This window comes from Gracilinanus agilis, chromosome 3, assembly GCF_016433145.1.
Source record: "Gracilinanus agilis isolate LMUSP501 chromosome 3, AgileGrace, whole genome shotgun sequence".
Classification (NCBI taxonomy): domain Eukaryota; kingdom Metazoa; phylum Chordata; class Mammalia; order Didelphimorphia; family Didelphidae; genus Gracilinanus; species Gracilinanus agilis.
Window position 1 is genome coordinate 280,982,716 of NC_058132.1, and position 26,260 is coordinate 281,008,975.

General features: G+C 40.7%; 1 protein-coding gene across 1 annotated transcript in view; it reads right to left on the reverse strand.

Moving 5' to 3' along the window:
- Positions 1–593: 593 nt before the first annotated feature.
- The window catches only part of MBD5 (methyl-CpG binding domain protein 5), a 128,375-nt gene continuing 102,708 nt past the window's right edge, over positions 594–26,260 (reverse strand). The window contains exons 10-12 of the mRNA XM_044669887.1: positions 18,404–18,477; positions 4,436–4,511; positions 594–1,210 (exon numbers count right to left, since the gene is read on the reverse strand). Of these exons, the coding sequence (XP_044525822.1) occupies positions 1,139–1,210; positions 4,436–4,511; positions 18,404–18,477 (222 nt within the window). The 3' untranslated portion in view covers positions 594–1,138. The remainder of the gene's footprint in view (positions 1,211–4,435; positions 4,512–18,403; positions 18,478–26,260) is intronic.

Here is a 26,260-nt window from a genome sequence, read left to right on the forward strand (position 1 = left end):
ATAATTTTGTAAGCCACCTTCATGACTGGTTTAGTAATACTGAAGAATGGATATGAAAAGCATTGGATGACATATGTGTGGTTCTGTTACTATAAAAATCAAAATGGATTTTGTCTTTATCGGATGATGACTTCGAAACGGAGCCCTTGCCTCCATGTATGTAAACAGGATGTCTTCTCAGGTCAGATAATGGATGCTCATCAACACAGTTTTTGAGAGTCAATGGTGGTGTATCATACAAGTGATGCAGTTCAACAGGTGGCTATGAAATTTTAACTACAGAAATGGCTGAATAAAATAGTCCATCTAAGATTTTTTTTTTTATAAAACCTATTCTACTTTAAAACTTAGGTAAAAAAAATATGCAACAAATGGTTGCAGTTTTGAATTCTTAATTTAGACCTGTGAGCCCACATCCCCTTAGGAATCTGCAAGGTTGCACTCTCCTACAGAGACCCGAAATGGAGTACAGTACTTCCAGGCAAGGTTCATTCCAAACAGACAATATAAATGAACACTCAGTGGTGTGAAGTGTATGTCATAATTAAGGTATTACATAATCATGCCTTTTCTCTGCTGTTAAATACAAAAACAGCATCTTTTACATTATCATATAAAAGCATTTAGGCTGTATTTTTATTTATCACTTTACACTGGTAGTCTCTGGTATGTGTACTCAATAGAAACCAAAGAATTTTGTACACTATTTTTTTTGTACAATAAAAGATAAAGTGTGCATCAGGTACGCTTGTACATGACAATATTGTACAGTATTTACAATTCAGATATCACCATGAAATTCTGTATTATCTATATACACAATGAAAATTTCTCAGAAACATTTGGACTATTTCTTATAATCACAATTTTAGTATCATAGAAAAAAAGTTTTCAGTAATCACTTGATGCCTTGTTATTGTCATCTTTCAAGGATTTTGATTAGCTTATCCAGCACTCGGTATCCTTCCTGATCAGAAAAAAAAATGGTACCACTGTTTCATTTAGCACCCGGTAGTGGTGACAGCGATCTGCCTGGATCCAGATACTGATATAGTCATAGCTATACCAATACCTATTGACAGATATATGTGCATGTTCCTTTTGATAAATACTGGACCATCAACAAAGACATTCAATGTTATCTGGAAATCTTCCTCCTCTTGGGTTTCGGAGGCTTCACTTGTCTGTCTCCCTGCGGGATTTGGTGAACCTGAAAATGAGGAAACCAGAAAAACTTAGGAGGTGCAAGTCACAAATACTGTCTGATTTCTGAAAAAGACCTACTTATTTTTAATGTTTTATCTTTAGTATAGGATTCATGTGGCCTCCCTCCCTCTTTCCCTCCGGGAGCTGACAAGCAACTCAATCCGGGTTATACACGTATTCTCATGTAAAACCTATTTCCATAGTATTCATTTGTGTAAGTGAATAATCTTACAAAACCAAAACCTCAAATCAGACACCCAAAAAACCAAGTGATAAATCACATTTTTCATCTGCAGGTTTACTCTCACAGTCCTTTCTCTAGAGGCGGAGAGCACTCTCGGGCAGCGGCCTGTCTAACAGCCACGCGCCCGGCTGCTTTCAGGCCCCTTCTGCACATCTTGGCCAGCCAAGCGAGCCCGGCGGCCCCGGGACTTGTTCTGCTACCAGGCAGTGGCGTGGCCTTGGGCAAGTCAACTGATTTATGTCTTTGGTCTCACACTTTCCTCCTGTAAACCGAAGGGGCTGGATGAGGGGACCTCGAAGAACTCTTGAGTCCCCACTTCCTTAGAGCAATACCGTGCCTAGCGCCGCCGTCCCACACACAAGGGCGGAACAGAGGAGGGACAGAGTAAACCAATATGCCGTCGCTCTCCAGATGAACTCTGAGACACACAGAGCGCATCCCATGGATCATCGGACGAGTGGTTGTTTCAGTGCAGAGAAGGCGCACGCTCTGTGGGGGACAGTGGCTTCTTCCCCGCTGCTTCGTCTTACGTGCTCTAAGGGCTGAGGAAGGCCGAAGGTTACGGAGGAGCAGGCTCGCTGGGACCAGAGAAGGCTGCTCGTTAATCAGAAGGGCGGGCACGCGGGGCACAGTGCCACTGCCATCTGTTGGGGGAGCCGGGGGGCAGGCTGGGGCTACGGGGCGGTGTGCCTGCCCAGGTGCCCACACTGCTGAGGCTGGCCCGAGGTGGTGGCCACCAGCCAGAGCTCACTGACCTTTGGGCAATAATTAGGTTGAAAACATTTACGTGTTACAAGAAAGAACGGAGGCAGTTTTAGCTTCTTTGAAGGAAGCAGGGGGCAGCTGGGTGGCTTGGTGAATAGACTTCCAGGCCTCGAGTCAGGAGGTCCCGGGTTCAAATCTTGCCTCAGACATTTCCTAGCTGGGTGACCCTGGGCAAGTCACTTAACCCCCATTGCCTAGCCCTTACCGCTCTGCTGCCTTGGAACAGATACTCCATATTGATGCTGAGACAGAAGGGAAAGGGTTTAGGAGAGCGAAAAAAGAGATGCTTTCCCTCGGAGATGAGACTCAGGCAGGAGTCACTATTATAAACTATTCAAAGGCTCCTCATAGGGCAGAAGGAGGCTCAGGCTCACAGGCCGATGGAGTCGCTGATGTTAAGGATGAGAACAGCCTCTGAAGGGCCACAGTGACAGGCCGGGGTCACTCGGGCCTCCTGCCTTCCTCAGCCCTTCCAGGGCCCCATTTTGCCTCTCTTAAGCTGTCTTCCAAAGCCAGAGCTAGAACTAAGCTAGGGAAGAAGGCCCTAACTATCAGCGACAGGCAGCAACGAAAGGACGTAAGTTCTGTCACCGGACAGGGTGACGTGAGACCTCACTTCCTGTCCTACTGGCGCCACAGGGAACAATTCTGGAGATCTGGGGCAAATGCTTTTAGGGGAAAAAGGGGCTATCAATGAAGGGAACTGGATTCTAGCGGGGCTCTGCTACCTAGGCCTTCCTGTGCAAAGGGCACAGTTCCAAGCGCCCCAAGCCTAACTCTATCCTCGAACCCAGCTCTACAAACTCTGGACCCCGAGGGCCACACTGAAAACCTATCAGGCTCTGTTTAATTTCTGTGGCTATCTCTGGCTCCTCACTCAGGACCTCATGCATAAACAGCAAACAGATGCTCATTATTTGGAATTGAAAATGTCGTAGAAAAAGGTGTTTGTGCTGTGGATCAATAATCTGTCTGGAAAAGAATGCAGACCTTTTGCCCTAACTGCATTCTGGGCAAATCATCTGTGACCTGCTACAGGCAGGGGCCATCGTGGTAAAGTGGGAAGAGCCACGGCCTGAGAGCTGTCAAATATCACCTGTGCCATTTACTAGTCGTGTGACGAGTCAATTAGTCTCTTTGGATCTCAGATGCCTTATCTATAAAAGGAGGGACTTTAACTGCTTTCCAGCTTTAAGTCTATGATCTTAGGAAATCCTGGCATTGTTTTGCTTCTTGTTTCCCTCCAGTTTTTAAACCACTGACGTCACAGACAGGGTGCTGGGCCTGGAGTTGGGAAGTCGAGTATGTCCTCAAGCACTTACTAACTGTGTGACCTGGGAAAGTCATTTTAACCAGTCTGATTCTGTTTCCTCAACTATAAAATGCAAATAATAATAGCACCTAACTCTGTTAAAGATTAAATTAGATAATATTCATAAAATGTTTAGCATAATGCAGGGGACACAGTACACAGCACTCAATATCAATTATTGTTCCCTTCCCTCCTCCCTTCATGAGAACAATGTCTTTCTATATAATATATATACAGCTGTATATATGTATTTAAAAAAGGTAATTGCTTATTTACTATTGGAGATTTCATAATTTAATTTTATTACATTAGAATTTAAAATAATTTCACAGAAGAAAGGAACTTAAAGATCTAATGATTCTTAACCCTCTGTCCAGAAATTCTAGCTGTGGTACTTGCTATCTAAGTAGCTTTAGGTAAGTCTAACCTCTCTGAGACTCAGTTTTCTCATATGTAAAATTAAGGGGGATAGACTAGATAACCTCTGCAGTTCCTTTCACTTCTAAATAAGTTCAATGAGGTATTATCAGTTTTCTGGATGCTTATAAATTTAACATTTAGTTCTTTATGATATAAACTAACACTTATCAATATTTGTCATTAGAAGCAATTTAAAGAAAGGGATTGGTAATTTCAATGTTTTATAACAGACTTTAAAAGGAAATATAGACAACAAAGATGACAGAAAAAGGTTATCATTTGGGAATAATTATACAATTAACATTGATTTTTTTTTTAAATTACTTTTCAAATTTCCCAATATCAGTTATTTTTGGGCCCCACCCCCCATAATTTAATACTTAGGAAATTATATCAGATAGCCTGATAGCATCATCACAGAGAAGTTACTGAAAACAATATCCTTCTTTTCAAAGAAATATGGTAAATGTAAAAACAAAGTCACTTACATTCCCAGATATTTTGTCCAGTTCACTCATGGCCTCATGAATAGCAGCTTCTAAATGGTTGTTTAGCTTTCCACTTCTAAAATTAAGGGAAAAAAATACCATATAGATTTTAACACATTTCTCTCCGGTTTTATCATCATTCACTTTCAGTCTCTGCGACATGCAGGTCACAAACAATGCGGCAGGGAAAAGGTGAGGGTATTAACGGTTGGCAGATGAGATTTCCTTGTACTGCATCTGTGGGTTTCACCTCTGAACAGGAAATCCTCGGCACTGCACTATATAAAATACAAGCATCTACACAGGAGACAGATTATGGAAAAAGGCAATCCAGTTTGCCTTCTTAGATTTTTCTCCCTCAATTTATGTTGTCTTTTTTTTTTTCAATTATATGTAGAAACAAATTTTGTCAATTGTTTTCTGACATTTTATGATTCAGATTCTCTTCCTCAATTTATGATGTCCTTCAGAAGAAAAATTGAGGCACATTCTTTTTCTTGCAGACTGCCATAAATGCTCTGGGTGGACCCCCTTGTCAAGGGCAGTGGCACCGTTCTAATAATCACTTGATTTTGTAATGTTGGTGATTATTAAGTGCTGACTACACAAAGCCGTGCTCTAAACTTGGGAGGTACTAAGAAAAAGCAGACAGTCCCAGCCCTGGAGAGCTCCCATTCGGATGGGGCAGGCGGCCCATGTAGCATGGATGTTCCAGGTGGAGGTCACATGGGAATGGCACAGAGTAGATGCCCACCCCCTCGGCCTGTCCATGGCTGGTTCTTGTCATTTCTCTTTCCCCAACGTCCCAACGTTCATCACTGTTCCCCCAGCCCTGCCGGGAGCACAGTAAGCGCCCTCATGGTCTGTCCCCATTCTATCACACGCCGGTGAAAAGCGCTGCTCCTAAAGCGGGCCCCGCGGGACTGGTTCTCCAGCCTCTCCGGGATCAGATAAAGCGTCCTCCGGTGTCTAAAGCTCTCCCCGGCCCCTTCCAGGTCGGCCCTCTGCACACACAGGGTGCCTTCCTGGGCCTCTTCTCCCTCCACGTTTTCCTCGGCCCATCTGCACGTGTCCCATCTGGCGTGGGAGCGTGTGCAGGCCTGGCTTCCGGCCACCAGATGGCTGACACGATAACAGAAAGCAAGGGCCAGGCGAGGGAAGGTGCGAATGCCCTACGTCTACACGCCGGCGGCCATTTACGAAGCCGGCTTCTGTGACGAGCTGGAAGGGGAGACGGGTCTGACAGGGCGGCAGGCCGGTCTGAGGCCCTGTTAGTGGGGGCGGGCAGGGGATGCTTTCTCCTCCCCCTTCTGCGGCCCACCGAGGTGGGGAGTTGAGACACATTCTCTCCGTCGGTACCGACACAAAGAGGCCATGTTTGAAGCGGGAAGAGCTTGGAGGGACGGAACCTCTGGTGGCCCGCCAGTCCTAGAACACGAGCCCTTGTGCTTGCCCAGGCACGGCGATGGATGGGAGGAAGACTCCAGGCCTCTCACAGGCGGCACTCTGGCCCGAAAGTCAGCGGATGGGGGGGTTCCTGGATCACAGAACAAGTGGGGTGACTCAGGGATGCACAGACTGCAAAGTCGGAGAGGGACCGGTCACGAAGGCTCCCAGGAACAAGGGCAAGATTTTATATTTGATATGGAGGTGATAAGACTGGCTCCTAGGGTGGCTCAGTAGATGAAGTGCCAGGCCCGGAGAAGGGAGGTCTTGGGTTCAAATTTGACCTCGGGCAATTCTTAGCTCTGCCACCCTGGGCAATAACCCCCATGAGCTAGCCCTTATGGCTCTTCTGCCTTGGAACACATACTTATCATGGATTTTCAGAGGGAAGGGAAGGGAGGCTCCTGGAGGATGAGAGTGAGACACGGCTGGGCCAGGCTTCAGGAAGAGCCGTCTGAGCCAGGCGAGAAGAGGACAGATTGTCCTGGGAGACACCTGGGTGGGGCGGACTAACGGGTGGGCGCCGGCTCCCCGTGGGAGGCGACAGGGCAGTGTCCGAGAGAAAAGGGGTGCCTAGGAGGGAAGATCACTAGATGCTGGCCACATCCTGCATACGGGGCTGAGACAGAGTGCAGGGCCCAGGAGCCTGGGACGGAGGGAAGGGCGAGTAGAGAACTGAGGGCAAGACAAGCGGATTCCAGAATCATCAGCAGACAGAGGATCAGGGCATCCAGGGGAGCAGAGGTGAGCATGGAGGGAAGAGCCAGAGGGGAGAGAGCAGGGGGCGGGGAGGCCCTGGTTCAGCAGGCATGCCCTGGGGAAGGGGCTGCGCACACCAGGAGGAACCCAGGCCACAGCAGTGTTTCCAAAGCCGAGAGGGAAGGCTGGGTGCGGGGGTCAAGAAGGAGTTTAGAATGACATCACGGATTTTCATTTGACAGAAGAGCCTGACTTGTTCAAGATCACGCAGGCAGCCACCCACAGGGGGGGGGAGATGCCGGGTCTTCTGCCCCAGATACAGTTCTTTTCACTTAGCACCTCACTGCCGAGGGAGATGAGGGAGACCGAGAGAGGTGGGAAGGGGCAGGAGGGTTCGCTCCAGGGCTGGCCTGAGCCCCTGTGGAAGTGCTTCATCGTGAGGCGAGGGGAGCCCCTGGGTAGCCTGGCCTCTCTGTAACCACCCCTTCAACTTCGGTCCCAAATAGAATTAATTTCCTTCTCGGTCTACTGACATTGTTTTCTTTCCTATAGCATCTAACTGCATTAACAGAATTAACTAATCAGTTAATTATGTTAGATAATTTTAATAATTAGTCAATCAATGAGCATTTGTTAAGTATCTGCAATGTGTCAGGAAGGCATCTTAAGAGATCAACTGGTCTATAACATTCCTGAAAACTGGTAGTTAGGTTTGAGCTTGAATATTTCTAGTGATGGGGAGAGTTTACTACCTTGTAAATAACTTATTCCATTGACATTTTAAATTCTTCCCTTTTTGAACTGAAATCTTCTTTTCTCTAACTTCTAATTAGAAGTCTAATTCTGCCCCAAGAAGCTATACCAAATAACTTGAATCCCTGTCTTCCACAGGTGAGTCCTTTAAATAATCCATGGTAACACCATGTTCTTCTTGCTCTAGTCTTCTTCAGGATAAACATCTTTCGTTCCCTCAATACTTCTCCATATAACAAGGTTTTAAGTCACGTCAGATACCTAGTCACCCTTTTTGGGACCCATTTCTGTTTGCCAATGTCCCTCCTAAAAGATGACACCTATAACTGAACACGACACTCCAAATGAATGCACCTTAGATCATATTTGTTCATACTGCTCATTCACTAATGGAAATATTCATTTATTTGAAAAATATTAAGCATCTGGCACATGCTGTACTGAGTACAGTACTGAGTTACACAGTACTGAGTACACAGTACTGAGAACTGAGGGAAGGCAAAAAAGAAATATATCATTCCTGCCCTCAAGGAGTTTAAAATATAGTAGACTGCTGATTCTATTGACGATATCACCAATCAAAACCTGCAAGTTTTCATATGACCAAAGTCAAATCTTCTAATTTTATATTTCACATGTTGTAAAATTTCATATTTATCTCTAATAAATTTCACCTTAAATCTTTTAGGATCTTGTTTCCTTCATCCAACACATTATTTATTATTTCCAGCTCTGTGCCATGGAAAATCTGCTACGTATGCCAGATACATTTCATCTCTGTTACCTATAAAAACAATATCTACAAATATAAAATAATAACTAGAAAGAATATTGGATCAAGATAGAGTTCTGAAGCCCACTGTTAGAGACCTCTTTGGATTGATTATGATCAATAACTGGCACTTTGGAATGATCAGTTGAGAAGTTAGGGCTTTCCTTAACATACCCGTATTCAACTCAGATGGATGCATCTTATCCAGAAAGGGATTATGAGAGACTCTTAAGTGCCTTCCTAATTAAGATCGCAGATTTAGAGGTAGATGGGACCTTAGAGATCATCTCATCTTACTCTCCATCCCTACCTTCTCTTTCCAAATGAGTCTAAGAGAATTGTACTTAGCTTTTTAACTCCAAATTTCTGTGCCCTTTCAGTTACATTCAAAAGTAGTATTCATGTCTTTTCAAAAATTCAATTAAATGATTCAACAAATATTTATTAATGTTACTTTGTGAAAGGCACTGTGCCAGGCACTAAAGGTATAGATGAAATGATGATTTCACTTCAAAAATGAAAGCTGCTGCCTTTACATTCTGCTAGAGGCAGGGGGAGACAAAGATAAATTTAAGGTATGTGATAAGAAATGGAGGCAAAGAAGAGATCCAAAGGGTTCTAAGACTATTGGAAAAACAGAGACAGTAAGAGATCTGAGAGAAGACCCCACAGAGGAGAAAAGAGCTGAGCTCTCTCCCTTGCAACACCCCCCTCCCCCCGCCCCCATGCTTTGTTTCAAACTTCATTTTCCTTACTGTTATATATACTAAAAAGGCCACTTTTTCTTATTTTGGGGGGTGAGTATGACCTTATTAAAAAATACATCTTTGCATAGATAGTGATATGCCAGGTTAACAAATTATAAGGGATTGCTTCATTTAATTTTTGGAAGTTGACTTTTTTCCAGCTGAAAAAAGGAAATTTGGTTTCGAAGGACTTGGTTAAAGTACAGTTTTACTCTGGTATATAATCTAATGGACCATCAATCACTATTATTCATAACTATTAAGGGCCAAATGTGTGTATGACACAGGCATCACAGAATGAACACTGTACAGAAGTTAAATGAAAAGGACAGGCTCTTCCACCCAAATGGTTGGCTGAAGTAGTTTCTAAATTTTGTTCCAACTGCAATTCTACAAGTCTGTGAAAGCTCAGAGAAGACTATGCTGTCAGATTCGCAGAGAGCACGTGTAGATTAGCTAACTAGATCTAAGCTCGCACAAAGGTTAAGGTGTATTTGTTATACAATAAAATGATAGACTATAAAACAATCTTTTATGTGAAGCAGGAAAAGGTTAATGTTTGTTTTTCCCCAGATGTTTTGCTATTCCTGGCTCTGAGCGAGAGCAGGGTGAAAAGGGCATTAGACAGCCCTGGGAAGGGAGCTGGCTGGAACGGCCCTTCGCATGCTTCCTGAGGCGCAGTGAGCAGCTCCACTTCTCCCAGCTTCCTCCTCTGTAAAACCGAAGGGAGTGATGCTGGTGGCATTTCATACAGGGATTAGAGGGGCTCAGTGGGCTCAGCTTTGAGGGTGAAGCAGCCTGCGCTGGCGCCTCCTCATGGCAGGGAGTGTCACTAGCTTTTTAGGGCCAGATAGAGGAGCTTTGATAGCAGGCGCTATCAGGAGAGAAAGATGGTCGAAGGTGGCCCTGATAACAAATGATTACCTATTTTCCAAGGGCCAGAAGAGCTGAGAACATAAAAGCTTATCACCAGGAGGCTGGCCACCAGATGATTAATTCCCATGTGATGACAAAATATGAAGCAAAAGGAAAAAAAGAAAGGAGTACTCAGACTTCTTCAGCTTCCTTAACTTAACTTCAACTTCCTTAACTGGTTACAGAATGGCCAATAAGGGAGCAAAGGATGGTACTTAGAATTTTTAGACTGTCTTTTAACATAAAGTTATTGGTTTTCTAAATGTAAGATTCCTGTTCAGTGACCTTTGAGTAAATATATGGCTGGATAAACTGAATTGTATCAATCCCCACATTTTTGCTATAAATGAAATTAGAAGAGAAAAAAAAAAAGCTGCAGTTAGGGGGAAGGATGACTTGTGTTTGGAGAGGCAAATAAACACGCTGGGTTCACAGTAGGCCCAAAGGCAATAAGAAACACAATTTTATGTAGGTGTGTAAATCCCAAAGCCTCAGAATAGCAGCACGCCTAGTACCCTGGCCCTGCCCCAAGCCTGGCCCACTAATCTAGGGAAGGAAAACTTATAGAAATAGGGACCCTCCCTGCCCTACCCAGCCTTCAACCCAACTGCCACCAAGCAGGACAGCTTAAAGGGCCTTCTCAGACCACCAAACTGCTCCCAGTTTTGTCCCTGCAGTCATCATACAGGGGATCAACCTCTTTGGAGACGTGCTGTTAACTACCTGGGCAGGCACTTCCACCTCAGTTTCCTCAGAAGCTATGGCTACTGAAGAAATGGGATACAAAATCGTCAACATCAAGATCCTTGGCACTGTCAAATGGTTTCACATTAGAAACAGACATAATTTTATCAATAGAAAGGATGTCAAAGATGGTGGGTATTACAAAGATGGCACTATGGGCTTGGCTGCTGAGCCTTAAGGACTTTTGGGACATTCCACTTGAAGCACGGATGGAACCCCCTGGTATGTATTATCTCCTTTTTTTTGAATACGAGTTCCTTTTGTCATGAGAAACATACTTCCATAGTGTTCATTTTTGTAAGAGCAAAATCACACAAAACTAAAACCCCTAAATAAAAACCCAAATGCACTAAAGTGAAACATCATATGTTTTGATCTGCATTCTGACTCCTACAGTTCTCTCTCTTTGTTTCAGAATTGTCCTGGATCATTGTATTGTTGACAATAGCTAAGTCTATCACAGTTAATGGCATGGAGCTTTGTAAGCACTTAAATGATTTTCTGTTCATTCATTCATTCATTTCATTTCAGTGCTCACAAAAAGCATCTGCAAAAAGACAACTATGAAAGCAATTTCAGTTTATGCTTCAACATCTATAATGGAGGATGAAGAGTTAGAGAAATTCTACTTAAAACTTGCTATGTTCTTTAATGGCTTCTATGAAAAGGTGAGTGTAAGGTAAAATAGAAAAGTGTTGGAAAATAGCACCCAGGAATAAAAAACCATGAAGACAAAAAGATTTGCATATTTCTAAACTGATGGATGAAAAGAAAGCTAAGGATATATATTTTACATAAACTTTAGTAAATAAAACTTTTGAAAGATTATTTTATACTCTTCTTGTGAAGAAGATGAAGAGATAGACTAGACAATAATGCAGGTAGATGGATTAAGGCCTCAAAGAGTAGTTATTAATGGTTCAATGTCTTTGTTGTTTAACATTTTTACCACTAACTTGGATAAAGGCAAAGATGATGGTAGGTGACACAGCTAGCTAATGAATTGGACATGATTTAAGGGGTCCTAAAATATCTTGTTAGGCTAAAACACTGAGATATAGCTAGTAAGGTAAGTTCAATAGGGATAAATTTCATTTTTACACTTGGGTAAAAATAATTACCTTTATACAGTGAAGACGCAAGAAATATGGTTAGACAGTAGTTGTCCTTAAAAAAGATCTGGGGATTATAGTGGACTGCAAACTCATTGTTTGCAGTGTGATGTGGCAGAGGAAAAAAGCTGAAGAAGCCTGTCTTTTTGGACCCACACCTTTTCTGACTTCTGTGACATGTGTGACATTGATATGGGAGAGTGGAATTCCAGTTGCAAGAGAGGGGGTCAAGCCACAGCTCAGAATTTCAGAGGGCCCCCCCCCAAGAACTCTGGGTGAGGGGGAGATTTAAGGCAGTTAAGGGCAGTTGATTCTTGGGGGGCCCTCTCCCATAACAATGCCACACATGCTCTCTCTTTGTGTGTAAATGAAATTAACTCTAGCCCATTTATAGTCAAAAATCTACTTACTGGGGCAGCTGGGTAGCTCAGTGGAGTGAGAGTCAGGCCTAGAGACAGGAAGTCCTAGGTTCAAACCCGGCCTACCCTGGGCAAGTCACTTGACCCCCATTGCCCACCCTTACCAATCTTCCACCTATGAGACAATGCACCGAAGTACAAGGGTTTAAAAAAATATATTAAAAAAAAAATCTACTTACCCTAGGCATCTAGATTATATCATCCCCACCTCCCTCAGGGGGAGTGGAGATAATTTAATCACAAGTGACAATAAGTATCAAATCAAGAACAAGGGAATGCCCTTTGGGCAGTCCAAATCAGTGTAGAGGCTGCCATTGGTCCACTTGAATTAGAAGTGGGCCCACAGGAAATGAAGAGAGATGCTATCTCTTTAAATATGTGAGTTACTAGCTGGTGAGTAGTTCAGGCTTTGGACTTGGTGCTGAAGGTGCTCCGCTGAGACCTCAGAATGCTTCTACTCTGAATGGTCACGTGGGTAGTTAGACTGACTTCCTTGGCCTACCTTGGCGTTTCCAAACTCTGCCTTAAGTAGGCTTATAGCCTCTTTGATTTCTAAAGTCTTGTGGCTTGTAACCTAGTTTAATTAGTCCTTTAACCCTCTCTCTCTATCCAGGCCTGGACTGGCCCTCTCCCTCTCCCTATTTACCTACCTTTTACCTTCCTAATTGTAAATAAACTACCTTAAACTGGATCCTGACTTGGGTCTATTTTAATTATGGAATCAATCTGAATTGTTGATTCCTGGCGACCACATTTTAAATACATATCTATAAAATAACTAAAATCTCCCCCTTACATTTGTGACTATTTTTTCAGTGGATACTCCTCTCCTATTATGTGCACTCACTTCCTAAAGCTCTTTCTTCTTCTTCTCCTTTTTAAAAAACTCATACTTTCTGTCTTTAAATTAATTCTAAGGCAGAAGAGTGGTAAGGGTTAGGCAATGGGGGTTAAGTGATTTGCCCAGGGTCACACAGCAAGGAAGTATCTGAGGCTAGATTTGAATCCAGGACCTCCCTATTTTCTGTTCCCTACTGACATTTAATAATAAATATTTTTGCTAATGGACACTCTAAAAACTACTTTATTAACCACTAGGTATTTTTACATAATCTCTAGGTCTGGTTCTCAAGCCACTGAGCCACCCTACTGCCCCCATCCCAACCTCTTTCTTAGGCCTTATTTTCTTTCTCTAAACTTTCAGTGAGCTTATTAGCTACCAATAACTTAGACAGCTTCCCAATCTAAATATCCACTCTCTCTCCTGAGCTTGAGTTCTGCATTAGTCGTCTGGACAGCGCTTCCTCAATATCCTCTCAGCATAAAAATGAACTCGGCCTATTTCCCCCTAGACTTATTCCTTCTCCTAACTTTCCTGTTCCTGGGGAAGGCATCAGCCAGCCACCTCCTCCTCCCACGCACACTGCCTGCCTACTTCAGTCCTCATTAGTGGTCTTGCTGCCTCCAGGCTCCCCCCTCTGATCTCTCCTCCAGTTGGGTACAAAGCTGCTGTATGTAAGACACCAAAATGACCATGTCACCTCGCTATTAAAAAAAACCCCACCAAAAAACAAACTTCAAGGCTCCCTCTTGCTTCTAGGATAAGGTACAAAATCCTCAGCCTGTCACTTAAAGTTCTTCATAATCCAGCCATATTTCATATTGTTCTTAATGCACTGGATTTTCTTTTTTATCCCTTACTTTCTGTTTTGGTATCAATTTTAAGCCAGAAGGGCAAAGGCTAGGCAAATAGGGTTAGGTGACTTGCCAGGGTCACATAGTTAGGAAGAATCTGAGACCAGATTTGAACCCAGACCCTCCTGATTCCAGGCCTGCCTCTCTGTCCACTGAGCCACCTAGCCTCCCCCTTAATGCATGGTTAATCAAATTGCCCTGTTAGTTATTCCATGCCTCTGCAGCAGAGGAGACAGCTCCATGTCTGAAATGCTCTCCATTCTCACCCCTGGATTATAAAAACTGTACCTTCTTTCAGAACACAGTTGAGGGGTCCCCTCACACCCATGGCTTTGTCAAGTTCCCTCTGTTGTCATCACTCTCAATCTCTTGAAATTTTTTGTTTTATTTTGTGTATATACTTCCTTTTTTCGTCTGAACACGGATTGTTGTGCCAGCCAATCGAGGCGAATGTCAAAATGTGCAAAGAGGAAACTTAACTACATGTTACTTTTAGAAATAAGAACAAAAAAGAAATCATGAAATACTACATTCAAAATAGGCTAGAATTCAACAGCATTTCAGTTAAGTATAATCAACGATTCTACCACTGGTTGTAACACTTGGCTGAAGGTGGCGTGACAACAATTAATTGCAAATTTTTTAAAAAGCAATTTTTTCTCTCTAAAAGTTAAAAAGCTAACAGGAGGAGAAGATTATGTGGGCTTGGAGAAAGGATTTGAACTCTGGAAAAATCAAGAGATATAGAGATAAAGAAAGACTTTCTTACTTGTCAGAGTGGCAGAGACTATTTTTACACTAAGAGGTCAGGTATAGCCATTAGAGAAGTTAGAATCAGAATTACGGTAATATGAAATAAAGGATTAGTAAAAATTTAGCTCTGGAAACCAGAGTGCCTCCTTGGGGAGTGCTGTCTGCTACTTTCTGTTCCCTACCAACATTTAATAATAAACATTTTTGCTAATGGACCCTCTAAAAACTACTTTATTAACTACTAGGTATTTTTACATAATCATATTTCTAATTATTAATGCAGATAATTGCCATCTTTCATCCTCATGGCATATGCTGTCACACATTCTTATGTCTGCTAAAGAAGAAATCAGGTATAGATCTGTGAACTGTATTAGGAACAAGATGGGGAAGGGAAATCACATTCTGCTTTCTACTGAATGACTTTAGAATCTCATGGACTGCTTCATGCAGAACTAAACAAACCAAAATATTAGGGTTAGGAGGAATCCTGGGCTGTGGGCTGGGTTCATCAGTGAAAGTAGGCACACCTAAACAAATTGTATATTCTGAAATACCAGTTGCTGCTTTTGCAATGAAACTTTGGTCTATTTCATTTTTTGGTACTTGGTTTTTGCCAGGATTAGATTTAGGTCACAAACAGAAGTAGCAGAGCATTGTGGAAAAAACAGTGAACTGACAGCCACATAATGACAGAGCTAGAGATCACCCAAGTCCACGCCTCTCATTTAGAGACTAGGAAACCGAAGCCTTGAGGTAAAGTGATTTGTTTAAGGTCATAGAGCTGGTAATTGGACCAAATTCCTCTGATTCCAAATGGTAGAGTCTTTCCACTCTACTATTCTTTTTTGAACATCTCTGTAAAAGGCCTCAGAAAGCCTGGCTTCTAATGTAACTTTTGTTACAACTTAGCTGTCAGATTGTGGCCATGTAAGCTCCTCTTTCAGGGCCTCAGTTTTCTCATCCATAAAAGAGGGATTAGACTAAGAGATCTAAAAAAATCCCTTTCGGTTATAAAATCTTGTCTCTATGATTCTAAAATCCTTTAAAAGTATAAACATATATGAGTTGTAGAAGAAAGTTAGTCGCTGATTAACTGGGAAATTAGCTATTTAAGTCATTAAGTATCCACATTCTTAATGAGAATTCTGGAAGGTAGACTTAGTTTGCAAATTAAAAGAAGATAACTACGTGCAACAGATTTTAAAGTTGTAGAAAATTTAAAAGTAAAATAAAAGCTATTTCTACTTTAATTTTTAGTTAAAATTAACTGAATTAACATGTAAAATAAGAATTTATTTATTATGATTAAGAGATGGAAATATACATAGTTAATAAAGGGTACATTATTATCTTATAGGCTTAAATTTATACATTTTAAAAAAGTTATAATTTTGTTTTGATGAGGTCAAATGACATTTTGAAGAAGCTCTGGAGACACCAGAAACAACATGACAAATGTATTGCTGTACATTTTACTACGCTAGGGCAGTTTTTTACCTACTCTCATGTTTATTAAAAATTTCTAATTTCATGAAAAAAATTCTCCTTTCTAGATACTATCATTTATAAAATCTGTAAGAGAAAGTGTATGTGTATGCATATGCATGTATGTATGTATTATACATATACTCCTATACATATATTTCAGGATTAACTGTATTATCAACTTTTTTGGGGGGATTACTTAAGGTGGCACATTAACTAACATATTGCAGTAAAATACTAGAGACATCATAAGAAATTTTTATGTGAAAAAATTTGTTCAATTATTCCACAATTAGTTTCCTTGCAAAATTATATTATAGTTATTTTAAATATTTTCTTTCCTATTCAAATATTAAATTAATTTCTCAGGATCTGCCACTTTTATCAGCTCTGCATAGAAAATGACACTTTAGTCAGAGTATAGCAGGCAACAAGCTAGCCAAATTACTTTATTTATCAGGCCTTTATGAAGTTTATTTTGCAACCTATATGTGGCCATTCTCCGGCCTCCCATGTAGCTTCCACTTAGCTGGGGAAATGATTTTTCTGAAGTGTAGCTCTGGCTATGGCATCACCAGACCACTCAGACTTGACACACTACAGGGGCTGTCATCTATAAGATCAAATAGAAAGTTTTCTGTTTGGCATGGAAGGCTCTTGGTAACTTGCTTTGAGCCCCCTCCCCAGCCCTGGTCTCTTCTGTGCGGGCTCTGTACATATCATACCAGTATCTAGTCACTGACGTGTTGTTTCCCCTGTTAGAATGTAAGCTTCTTGAGGGGAGCTCCCATTTTTATTTCTTGGAATCCCTTGTGCTTAGCTAAGTGCCTAAAAATAAAAAGTGTTTAATAAAGGCTTACAGACTAATCCTGCCACAGTCCTGGGGAGCCAGTCCCTAAGCTTTGTGATATTCCCACTGCACCAAGCCATTGTCTCTCTGTTGGACTATCTGCTCTCTCTAAAGTTGTGGAGAAGCCCAGAGGCACCCCCTGGGGCCCCAGTGAAGTCTAAGACCTTGAACATAGCACGATTTCATCAGAAAATAGAAGAAGAGAATGTTTTTGGTATGGCAGGCCCTAAATGGAAGTGATACAGAGTGGAAGGAGCTGTTTGAGGCCCTTGGAGAGCCCAGAGCTTTCAGGAAGGTCACCATGGGCAGGACTGAGCAGGAGGAGAGGGAGACACATAGCCGGAGGGTCCAAATGTTCCTGAAGTGGAGGGGGGGTGGGGAAGTAGCAGTAAAGGCACTGAAAGGTTCTGTTGGAAAAAGGATGGGACATTTCCAGGGTGGAGGCAGGAGGAACAGAGCATGGACATCTATATGAGACATAAATTTTCAGACATTGGATTTCTATGTTGGAATATCTAATGAATCTATTCTATTAATGTAAAATGATGACAGTAAGATTGTGCAATATGTAAACTTTTGGAAAATTGGTGTGTGTGTGTGGAATAGCTGAAAATGAACCCACTGTGTTATTTTTAGGTTTCTGATAATATAACAACTAATAAGATATGCCAACTTATATTTTACAAAATTGGTTATGTGATATGCATATTAATAGGTAACATTTATATAGCACCTTGAGGTTTATAGAGATTTACATAAATTATCTCACTTGAACTTTATGACAACCCTATGAAACAGGTACTGTGATTATGCCCATTTTATAGATCATTGGAACTGAGGTGAGAGAGTTTAAGTGATTTGTCCACTGTCACACAGCTAATAAGTATCTAAAAGCAGAATGTGAATCTGGGTCTTCTTATTTCCAAATCCAAGCCTCTATCCACTACGTCAAGGATTTGTTCATGATACGATCTTAAAATTAATATTAAATTAGACTTGATGTGCAATCCAAAAAACTCTTATTATACTAAAGTGTATATTGTGCCCTAAGCATTATGTCTGTCCTATAATAATTAACTCAGTATATAAATGTCTTGGTCTGTCTTTCTGCAATCATTTCTGCCACTGTAATAATAATATCAAAGAAAAGTTGTTAAAACATTAAATCATGTAAAGATCCCAAATGTTTATTAGAACAATTGTGACTCACTAACTTCCAAGTTTGCTTACAACTCTATACAATCTACATTTGGGAACTCTGCCCCTCAACATATATTGACTTGTTAATTTATGCTGCAATTTCTATTTCCATACAAACCTGTTATTCTCTTCCCACTAGCTAATCGGGAGACACATTTAAAAAAACAACCACACAAAAACATTATATTAGCACAAATGTTCAGATGAGAAGATAACAGAGTTAATGGCTAATGATGTTCGGTACTACCCGACTTTCTTTATGAAGAATTAATAAACGTATGCATGCCACAACACAGATATACTTGGTGCATTTCATTGCCATTTTGAAAAGGATCAGCAAATAATATTTTTGAAGAGTGGAAAAAATTGTGCTTACTTTCTGTTCCTCTTCCGGGCTCGACTGTAGGCTTCCAAACCTTCGGTTAGTGTCTTCAACTTCTCGGGCTCCACCTGAGTGAATGTATGAAGACCAAACCACATTACCCAGACCTGCAATTATTAAACATTGCCTTTACTTTCCTGCTGAAAATGCAGGTCTTTCACCCTTGGTACACTGTAAAATACTGCTGTTATCATTCAATCAGATATTCCTGTTTCAGTGACTCTAGTTATGAATGACTGAAATGAAAGAACATTTGGACGTGCAACTGCAAAGAGAAGATAAATGTAAACTGTAACATCTAGAAAATAATACACTGAGGAAAATTTGTAATTCATCAAATTATGCCAACCCAAGTTCCTTTCTTATCTTTACACATTTGCTGCTTTCTTTGGTCACTGACAACAAATAGTGGGCCCCAGCAATACAACGACATGGACCCTTATCCTTGTGGAGCTAAAAATTGAGTTTGTAATCTACCTTACTGTAAACTGAGACAAAGTACAGACAATATCGCATATGATGAATTTTTGCTTATTACTAACATTTTTGTAGGCTGTTGGCCATAATTTGGCTTTCCATCATTTTTGGCATGATAGTAAGTAATGAAGAAATAGGAAACTGGTTATGATGAACATTAGTTTTTAGATTCTTAAATAACCTGCAGGATGAAATAGATGAAATACTTAAAACTGACACAGCTCCTTAAATGACCAGATGATACAATGATAACATGGTGATTGGCAGATATAAGAAACCTGAGGAAAGGTTTTGGATTTTGAGGAGATTGTAGTTGATTGCTCTGGCATGTCTTCTAAAATGGTAGTTCTCAAAGGGTGGCCCATAGACTGCTGGAGGGTCCCTGAGACCTTTTGAGGGAGAGGTTCTGCAAGGGTAAAATTATTTTTGTAACAATACCAATTGTTATTTGCTTGTGAAAATACTTCCTTTTTCAACTATATGGTTATCTGAGGTCAGATTTCTTTCATATAAGTCAACCAAAACAATATAACGAAAGCAGAAACAGATATGAGAGTCTACCTATATTCTATTAAACCAGATATTATTTTTGCAAAAATAGGCAAAACAATGGCCATTCTTCTCATTAAATTTTGTTTTGAAAAAGTTGTTTTTCACAAAAAAAATGTTAACGTAACAGATTTACTGTTATTTTAAACGAAATAATAAAATATGTAAAAATCATTAATTTTGTTTTGAATGATAAATATGAAGAGAAATTAAAACTAATAATTATGAAAATATTTATTAATTCATTTAAAATAACAATAATAAAAAAAAGAAAAGCTCAGTAATTTTTTTTTAAACCCTTACCTTCCGTCTTGGAGTATTGACTCCAAGGCAGAAGAGTGGTAAGTGTAGGCAATGGGGGTCAAGTGACTTGCCCAGGGTCACACAGCTGGGAAGTGTCCGAGGCCAGATTTGAACCTAGGACCTCCCGTCTCTAAGCCTGGCTCTCAATCCACTGAGCTACCCAGCTGCCCCCAAGCTCAGTAAACTTTAAGAGTGTAAAGGAAGCCTGAGATGGAAGTTTGAAAAGTACTAAAGACAGGGGAAAAATATAAAATGTCTATATTTTGTCTCAGAGGTCCCTCAAATATTTCACATATTTAAAGGAGTATTTCAAAGGCACTAGAAGTGGCCTTACCCACTAAGCTTTAACAACTGATGCCCAGATGACACAGAACTCCTCATGTTTAAATATATCCTAACAGTTTCAGAAAAGCCACCACTGAGAAACTGATCCAATGAAATGACAGCAAAAGCTTGGGTAAATAGATTGTTATCTACGTGGGTGAAATGTAAATGTTCTATTCTCACATGTCATTGCTACTGAATATGGAATACGTAACCATTTGGCACCTGGATAAGATCCAGGAAGGAAGTAGTCCAATTTGGAGACAGAAAGTCCATATATTGAAGTGAATGCACTTGACTCACAGTCTATTTTACTCTTTATTTTAGGTACCATTCCAATGAATTTGCTTGTCTGATTTGCCATCCTATAACAGACTAGAAGCAGAAGATTAGGCAGGAAGGACAGAGTGGGAGAAGGAGACAGAGAGAGGGAAAGAGAGAGAGGGACATAGAGAGGGAGAGAGAGAGGAGGGAGGGAAAGAAGAGAGGGAGAGAGAGCAGAAACACAGAGAACAATGAGAAACTTGTATAACCAAAGACATCACTGAAAAATTAAAACTTTATCTTATCTATAAAATGAAAGGGTTGACCTATATAATTTCAATAGTCCTTTTCCATCTCTGACATTCTTTTAGAATGAATGTTAAGTGTTGCCTTGTATCACTGACATAAACATGATATAACCAGAATACAGATATTTATGCCAATAAATTTAATCACGCAAATATTTATTGTGCCATTTGTGTGCAAAGCAACAAGCCAGGTGCTAGGGATGTAACAAAATAGTCCCTGCCTTTGTGTGTGTGTATGTGTGTGGCAACTCCTTTATTTAATGAAAAGGAATCCTTTAGAATTTACAAGTGGAATTGGAGAAGACAGAATCAAAAGAGAGGAACATGTCCATTCACTTCTTTGAAGCAATACAAGTAATAGTAAACGAAAGCAAACATATTAGACTTAAACAAAAGGCTACATCATACAAATCAAGTTCTGTCTATAAACTTTTGAGCAATTTTTGGTCATCTTCTGAACACTACGATCCTTAACACAATTTCTTGATTTTTATGCAACTTTTGTACATTGTCATAATGAACATTTTGTTTAAAGGTCATAAAGAATTTGCTGGCAACATTTTAACGTGTGAGAAGGAATTATACAAATAATGCTGCAGTTAATTGAATCTAAGAAGAAGACATACCCGGACTTACTTTTGAAATAAAAATATCTTTTCAAGTTGGGAGGGGAATACTGTGAGGCATCATTTATGTTGCTTCAGTATTTTAGACATCTTACCTTTTAACTATATTGCAAAAGATAATGTATTAAATGCTGTGCTTTTATATGGGAAAACATCGATCTACTTGAAAAATTTTTTAGAGATATTTAATAAAATTGACATTACAGAAAGGGAAAATAAAATTAGCTCCTTATTAAAAAAAAACAGAAATTATAACATATTTTAAAAACTCTGAACATTACTTTTTTCCAATTCCTGAGTCCAATTTATCAAAAAAATATGATGATATAAAACACAGCAATGTTAACATTAAGTAGTCAAAACTTAACAAGCAAAACGCTTAGGAACCAAATACTTTCATATCTGAACTAGAAGACCAAGTATTAGGCAATTTGATCAGATCCTTGTTATCTAGGAACAGTTAATTAGAAATAACTCCTCAGTTCCAGCCAGGTGGCAGCAGAAACTCTTCTATCTTTTCAGCTAACTCACAAAACCAGATTTTCCCTTCATCTTCCTTCTTATTGGCTGGGACTGATGTTAAGCAATGCCATTCGTGCCATATCTTCAGATGCTAGATATCTCATGCTGCCCCCTCTTCATTACAAATGACTCTAAGGCTAGTCCTGGGTCAGTTTTAGTGGGCAGTGGGCACCAAACTAGCCTTGACACTTCCTTTGTTTCTGTTTCTTTGTGTTAATTTTCTGTCTCTCCCAATCTCAGACCTTAGCATTTTGGTTTAGTTTTCACCCCAAAGTCTCCTGGTTCCAGTGATAAAACATTTAGGAAAACTAAACTTAGTTATTTGAAATGTACATGAATCTTTGGGGTATTTAAATATCTGCCATTTATATATGACTTTGTTTATAGGGTTTAAATGGGGGAAAAGGGGATAGGAGGGTTCACAAAGAGAGCCTTTGAATGGTTTTCTCTTGGTTATTAAGAATAAAAAAAAAACCTTAGAAAAATTTGCTTTTATGTTACATTATACTCGCTTTAAGCACAGGAGAGTAGAGCTCAGCTGTGAGACTTCATATTTAGTTGGCTTGGGAAGGGAATAAAAATATACACAGTACTACTATGTGCTAGGCACTATGCTAGGGCTTTTACAAATATCATATTTGATCCTGAAGATAATCCTGCAAGGTGCTATTGTAACCCCAATTTTATGTTTGAGGAAACTGAGGTAAACAAAGGCTAAGTGACTTGCCCAGAGACACACGAACTGAGGCTGGGTTTGAACTCCAGGCTGAGTGCTACCAGCTATGTATGGAGGAAAAGAAGGGAGAAACTCTGGCCAGAAGCAAAAGGAGGAAAGAAGAGCAGCTGAAGGTAGGAGGCTCATCAATAAAGAGATAGCTGGCAAGCTAATGGACCCCAAGATATGCCCCCGCTATTTCCATCCCGATTCCCACAGATCTTTGGTATCCGTATGAGAGCCCCTCCCTAATGCCCCTCTCCTGCTGGCCCTGTTCCTGACTCTCCTCCCTCCTCTCCACTTCTTGGGTGGTGTCTCGTGTCCAGGGGAGATTCTGCGCTAGACTACAGCGGTGACAAGTGGCCTAGAGACGAGTCGTCCTCCTTCCCAGAGGTGGGATTTCCATTCCATTGCAAGGGGGCGAAATGTGTCTGAGTTGGAATTCTGAATGTTTTCCTGTTGTGATACTCTTACAGATGGTGTGACCACTCTGTAGTACTATTAGTAAGGAGAAAGAGACTAGTTTTGTTATTATATCGATGGAGGCAACTCTCTGGGGAGAAATCTCCCTCTGTGACGCAGGGGGCTGCCTTCTATGCCGCTTACAGGCACACAAAGCTACCCGAAGCCCCGGAGATTTGCCCAGGCTTTCCCAGCCACTCTGTGTAAGAAGTAGGCCTGGGAGCCAGGTCTTCCTGGTCCTGAAGGAGCGCTCTGCTACATTCTGAGTGAAGAAGATGGGCTGCAGAGTCGTACCAGTGTTTATAACGTTTCTACAGAAAAACGGTGTTCTTAGGCTTGGATCACCACAAGGGCATTGTTTGGTCCTCACCTGTTTCTGACTAGGGACTGCCTGTAGTTCAAGTTACAGATATTTCTGCTGAGTAATGATCATTCTGAATCCTGGTCGTCCGTCAGAAGCCCAAATGGCTTGCTTGCTATTAGATGCTGCCTTTGGGTGGGACAAATTTAAAAGTTATTGCGGTCACATTCCATAGGCATCCTCTAATGTGTTCTACTACATACAACAATATTTCTATACTTGTTATTTTTAAAACTTCATTGGCACAAATGCATTCTCCTTTTTCTTACTGATTTTTTAATGGGATCACTGTTTCAGACCCCTCTGATCTAAACTAATTATTAAGGAAGAGGAAGATTCTCAAAAGCGAGTCATTGCTTACTATACTCTAAGGATATACATTATTGAATCTGAGAATTGAGTTAACCTTTTTAGGAATCTATGGTAATATGTGGTGCAACAACTTATTAAATGATAGTCTTCTTATAGGAAGGAAATGTTGTAGCCTGCAAAATATTTAATTTGCTCCCTGTAAGCAAAACACATGTGAGAAGAAAATGGATGAACTATGCTTTACACATCAATTCTGTTTGTTAATGAAAAATCTCAAAATTCTTGGGACATTTTACTTTAATAAGAACTGCCTCAGGGGGCAGCTAGGTGGCTCAGTGGATTGAGAGCCAGGTTCAGAGATGGGAACTCCTGGGTTCAAATGTGACCTCAAATACTTCCTAGCTGGGTCACGTCACTTAAGCCCCTTTGCCTAACTGTTACTGCTCTTGTGCTGCAGAACCAAAACACAGTACTGATTCTAAGACAGAAAGGTAACAGTTAAAAAAAGAGCTGCCACAGAAAGATGGAACTTGCTATTTCTAAAAAAAGAACATTTTATTTTTATCATGGTGATAGAAGTCCCAAACTACCAAAATCCCTGTCTTTCTCGATGAAACAATTTTATACATTTGAAAAGAATGGGAATAAGGGAATTAACACATTCGAAAGGTGAGCAACTCTTCCTGAAAAGCAGCCTGAGTTGCTCCTCAGGCAAGCCTGACTCCATGTTGCAGAAGAAGGAACAATGAACTAAGAGTCAGGAACCCGAGTTCTAGTCCTAGCCGATGTACACTAACGAACTGTTTGCAACTTTCACTTCACGTGGCCTCAAATTCCATTTTATAAACATTTCTAAGATTCCTTTTAACTCTAAAATCCTATGATTCTCTGAGCTTGACCTAAACTGAAGAAAACATCAATTGATCCTCAAGGGTTTGTTAAGCCTAGTTGCTAGGCCCTGGGAATACAAATAAAATCAGGTCATTCTCTGCCTTCATGGAGCAACTGAGGAAATTCACATTTACAGATAAGTAAATGTAGGGAAGGGAAGAAGTGGGGAATAAGCATTTATTAAGTACCTAGGATGTGCCAGGTACAAGGCCAAGTACATTTTACAAACTACCCTGAGGTACTCTTCTCAATAACTCTGGTGCTATCATTATACACATATGTATAATGATGTATGTACACACATATATGTATGTAGTATATATATGTATATATGTGTGTACATACACACACATAAGATTTGGGAAGCTAAGGTAGAGGTTAAGTGACTTGCTCAAGGTCACACAAGTAGTAACTGGGTCTAGACTGGAACTCAGGTCTTCATTCTAGGTCCTGCACTCTATCCAACAGTTGTAAAATGAACATATTAATAGCTCCTGCTTCCAGATATTTCTGTAAAGTGCTTGGCACAGTCTTTAGAACACAGCATAATAAATGCTTGTTTCCTTCCTTTCTAAACACAAGATATATATTAAATAAATACCCAGTGTTTTGGGCAGAGAGATCTACAATTAGGGGAGACAAAGGCTTAATAATGTTTAATTGATCTGGAAAGATAATCCCAAATCTGATGGTAAAGTGCTGCAAATGCTAAGTGGGCTTTATTACATTCTAAAAGAAAAGAGAAGTCATTCCTCTAGAGCAGAAGAGTGACAGAATCAGACGGCACTTTGGGAACATCTTTGGGGCCTCTCTGGAAAGGCAGAATCTAGACACCTGACACCAAACAGAGGGCTGCAGTACCAGACCAGGCAGGACATGATGCGGACCTAGCCCACATGTATGACTGGAACCAGGTGAAACTGTAACTGGGAAATAGTTAATAGAATAATTAAAAATACAATAAAACAAAATGGCAATATATGGTTTTCTAAATCAACATGTAGCTGTTGGTCACCTCTTTATGTATGGGTTAGTGGCCCTAGTTTCTTTCTTTCTTTTAATCCTTATCTTCCTTCAGAGAAGCATAGATTGGTTCCAAGGCAGAAGAGTGGTAAGGGCTGGGCAATGGAATTTAAATGCCCAGGGTCACACAGCTAGGAAGTGTCTGAGGCCAGGGTTGAACCCAGGATCTCCTGTCTCTGGGTCTGGTTCTCAATTCACTGAGCCACCCAGCTGTCCCTGTATCCTTATTTCCTATCTGAGTTTGATAGCAGCAACCTACACTAAGATGACTGTGATAGAAACACAAGGAAATGGAAGCATGAAACAAAGGTTCAGCAAGTGATCAGCCTGGAGAGTAAAAGTGACGGGCAGGCGCTGACTAAGGCTGCCAATCTGGGCTACTGGAGAAATGGTGGAATCTCTGACAGGAACAAGGGAGTTATGAGGAGTGGGTTAATTTTATTTTAGTCAACAAGTATTTATTAAGGGTTATTATAGGGCAGACACTATGCCAAGCCCCGAGGATAAAAAGGGCAAAAACAGTCTGAAAATGGGGAGAAGCTTGGATGAGTTTAATGAGTTATTTTTCAGATATGTAGAATTTGTTATGTCTATGGGATATTCAGGTAAGGATGCCAAGTGGGCAGCTGGAAATACGGTATAGACTAGACCATTAGGATATACCTACAACTAGAGATTAAGGTAAGGAAGTGGAAACAAATATGGAAAGCTTTT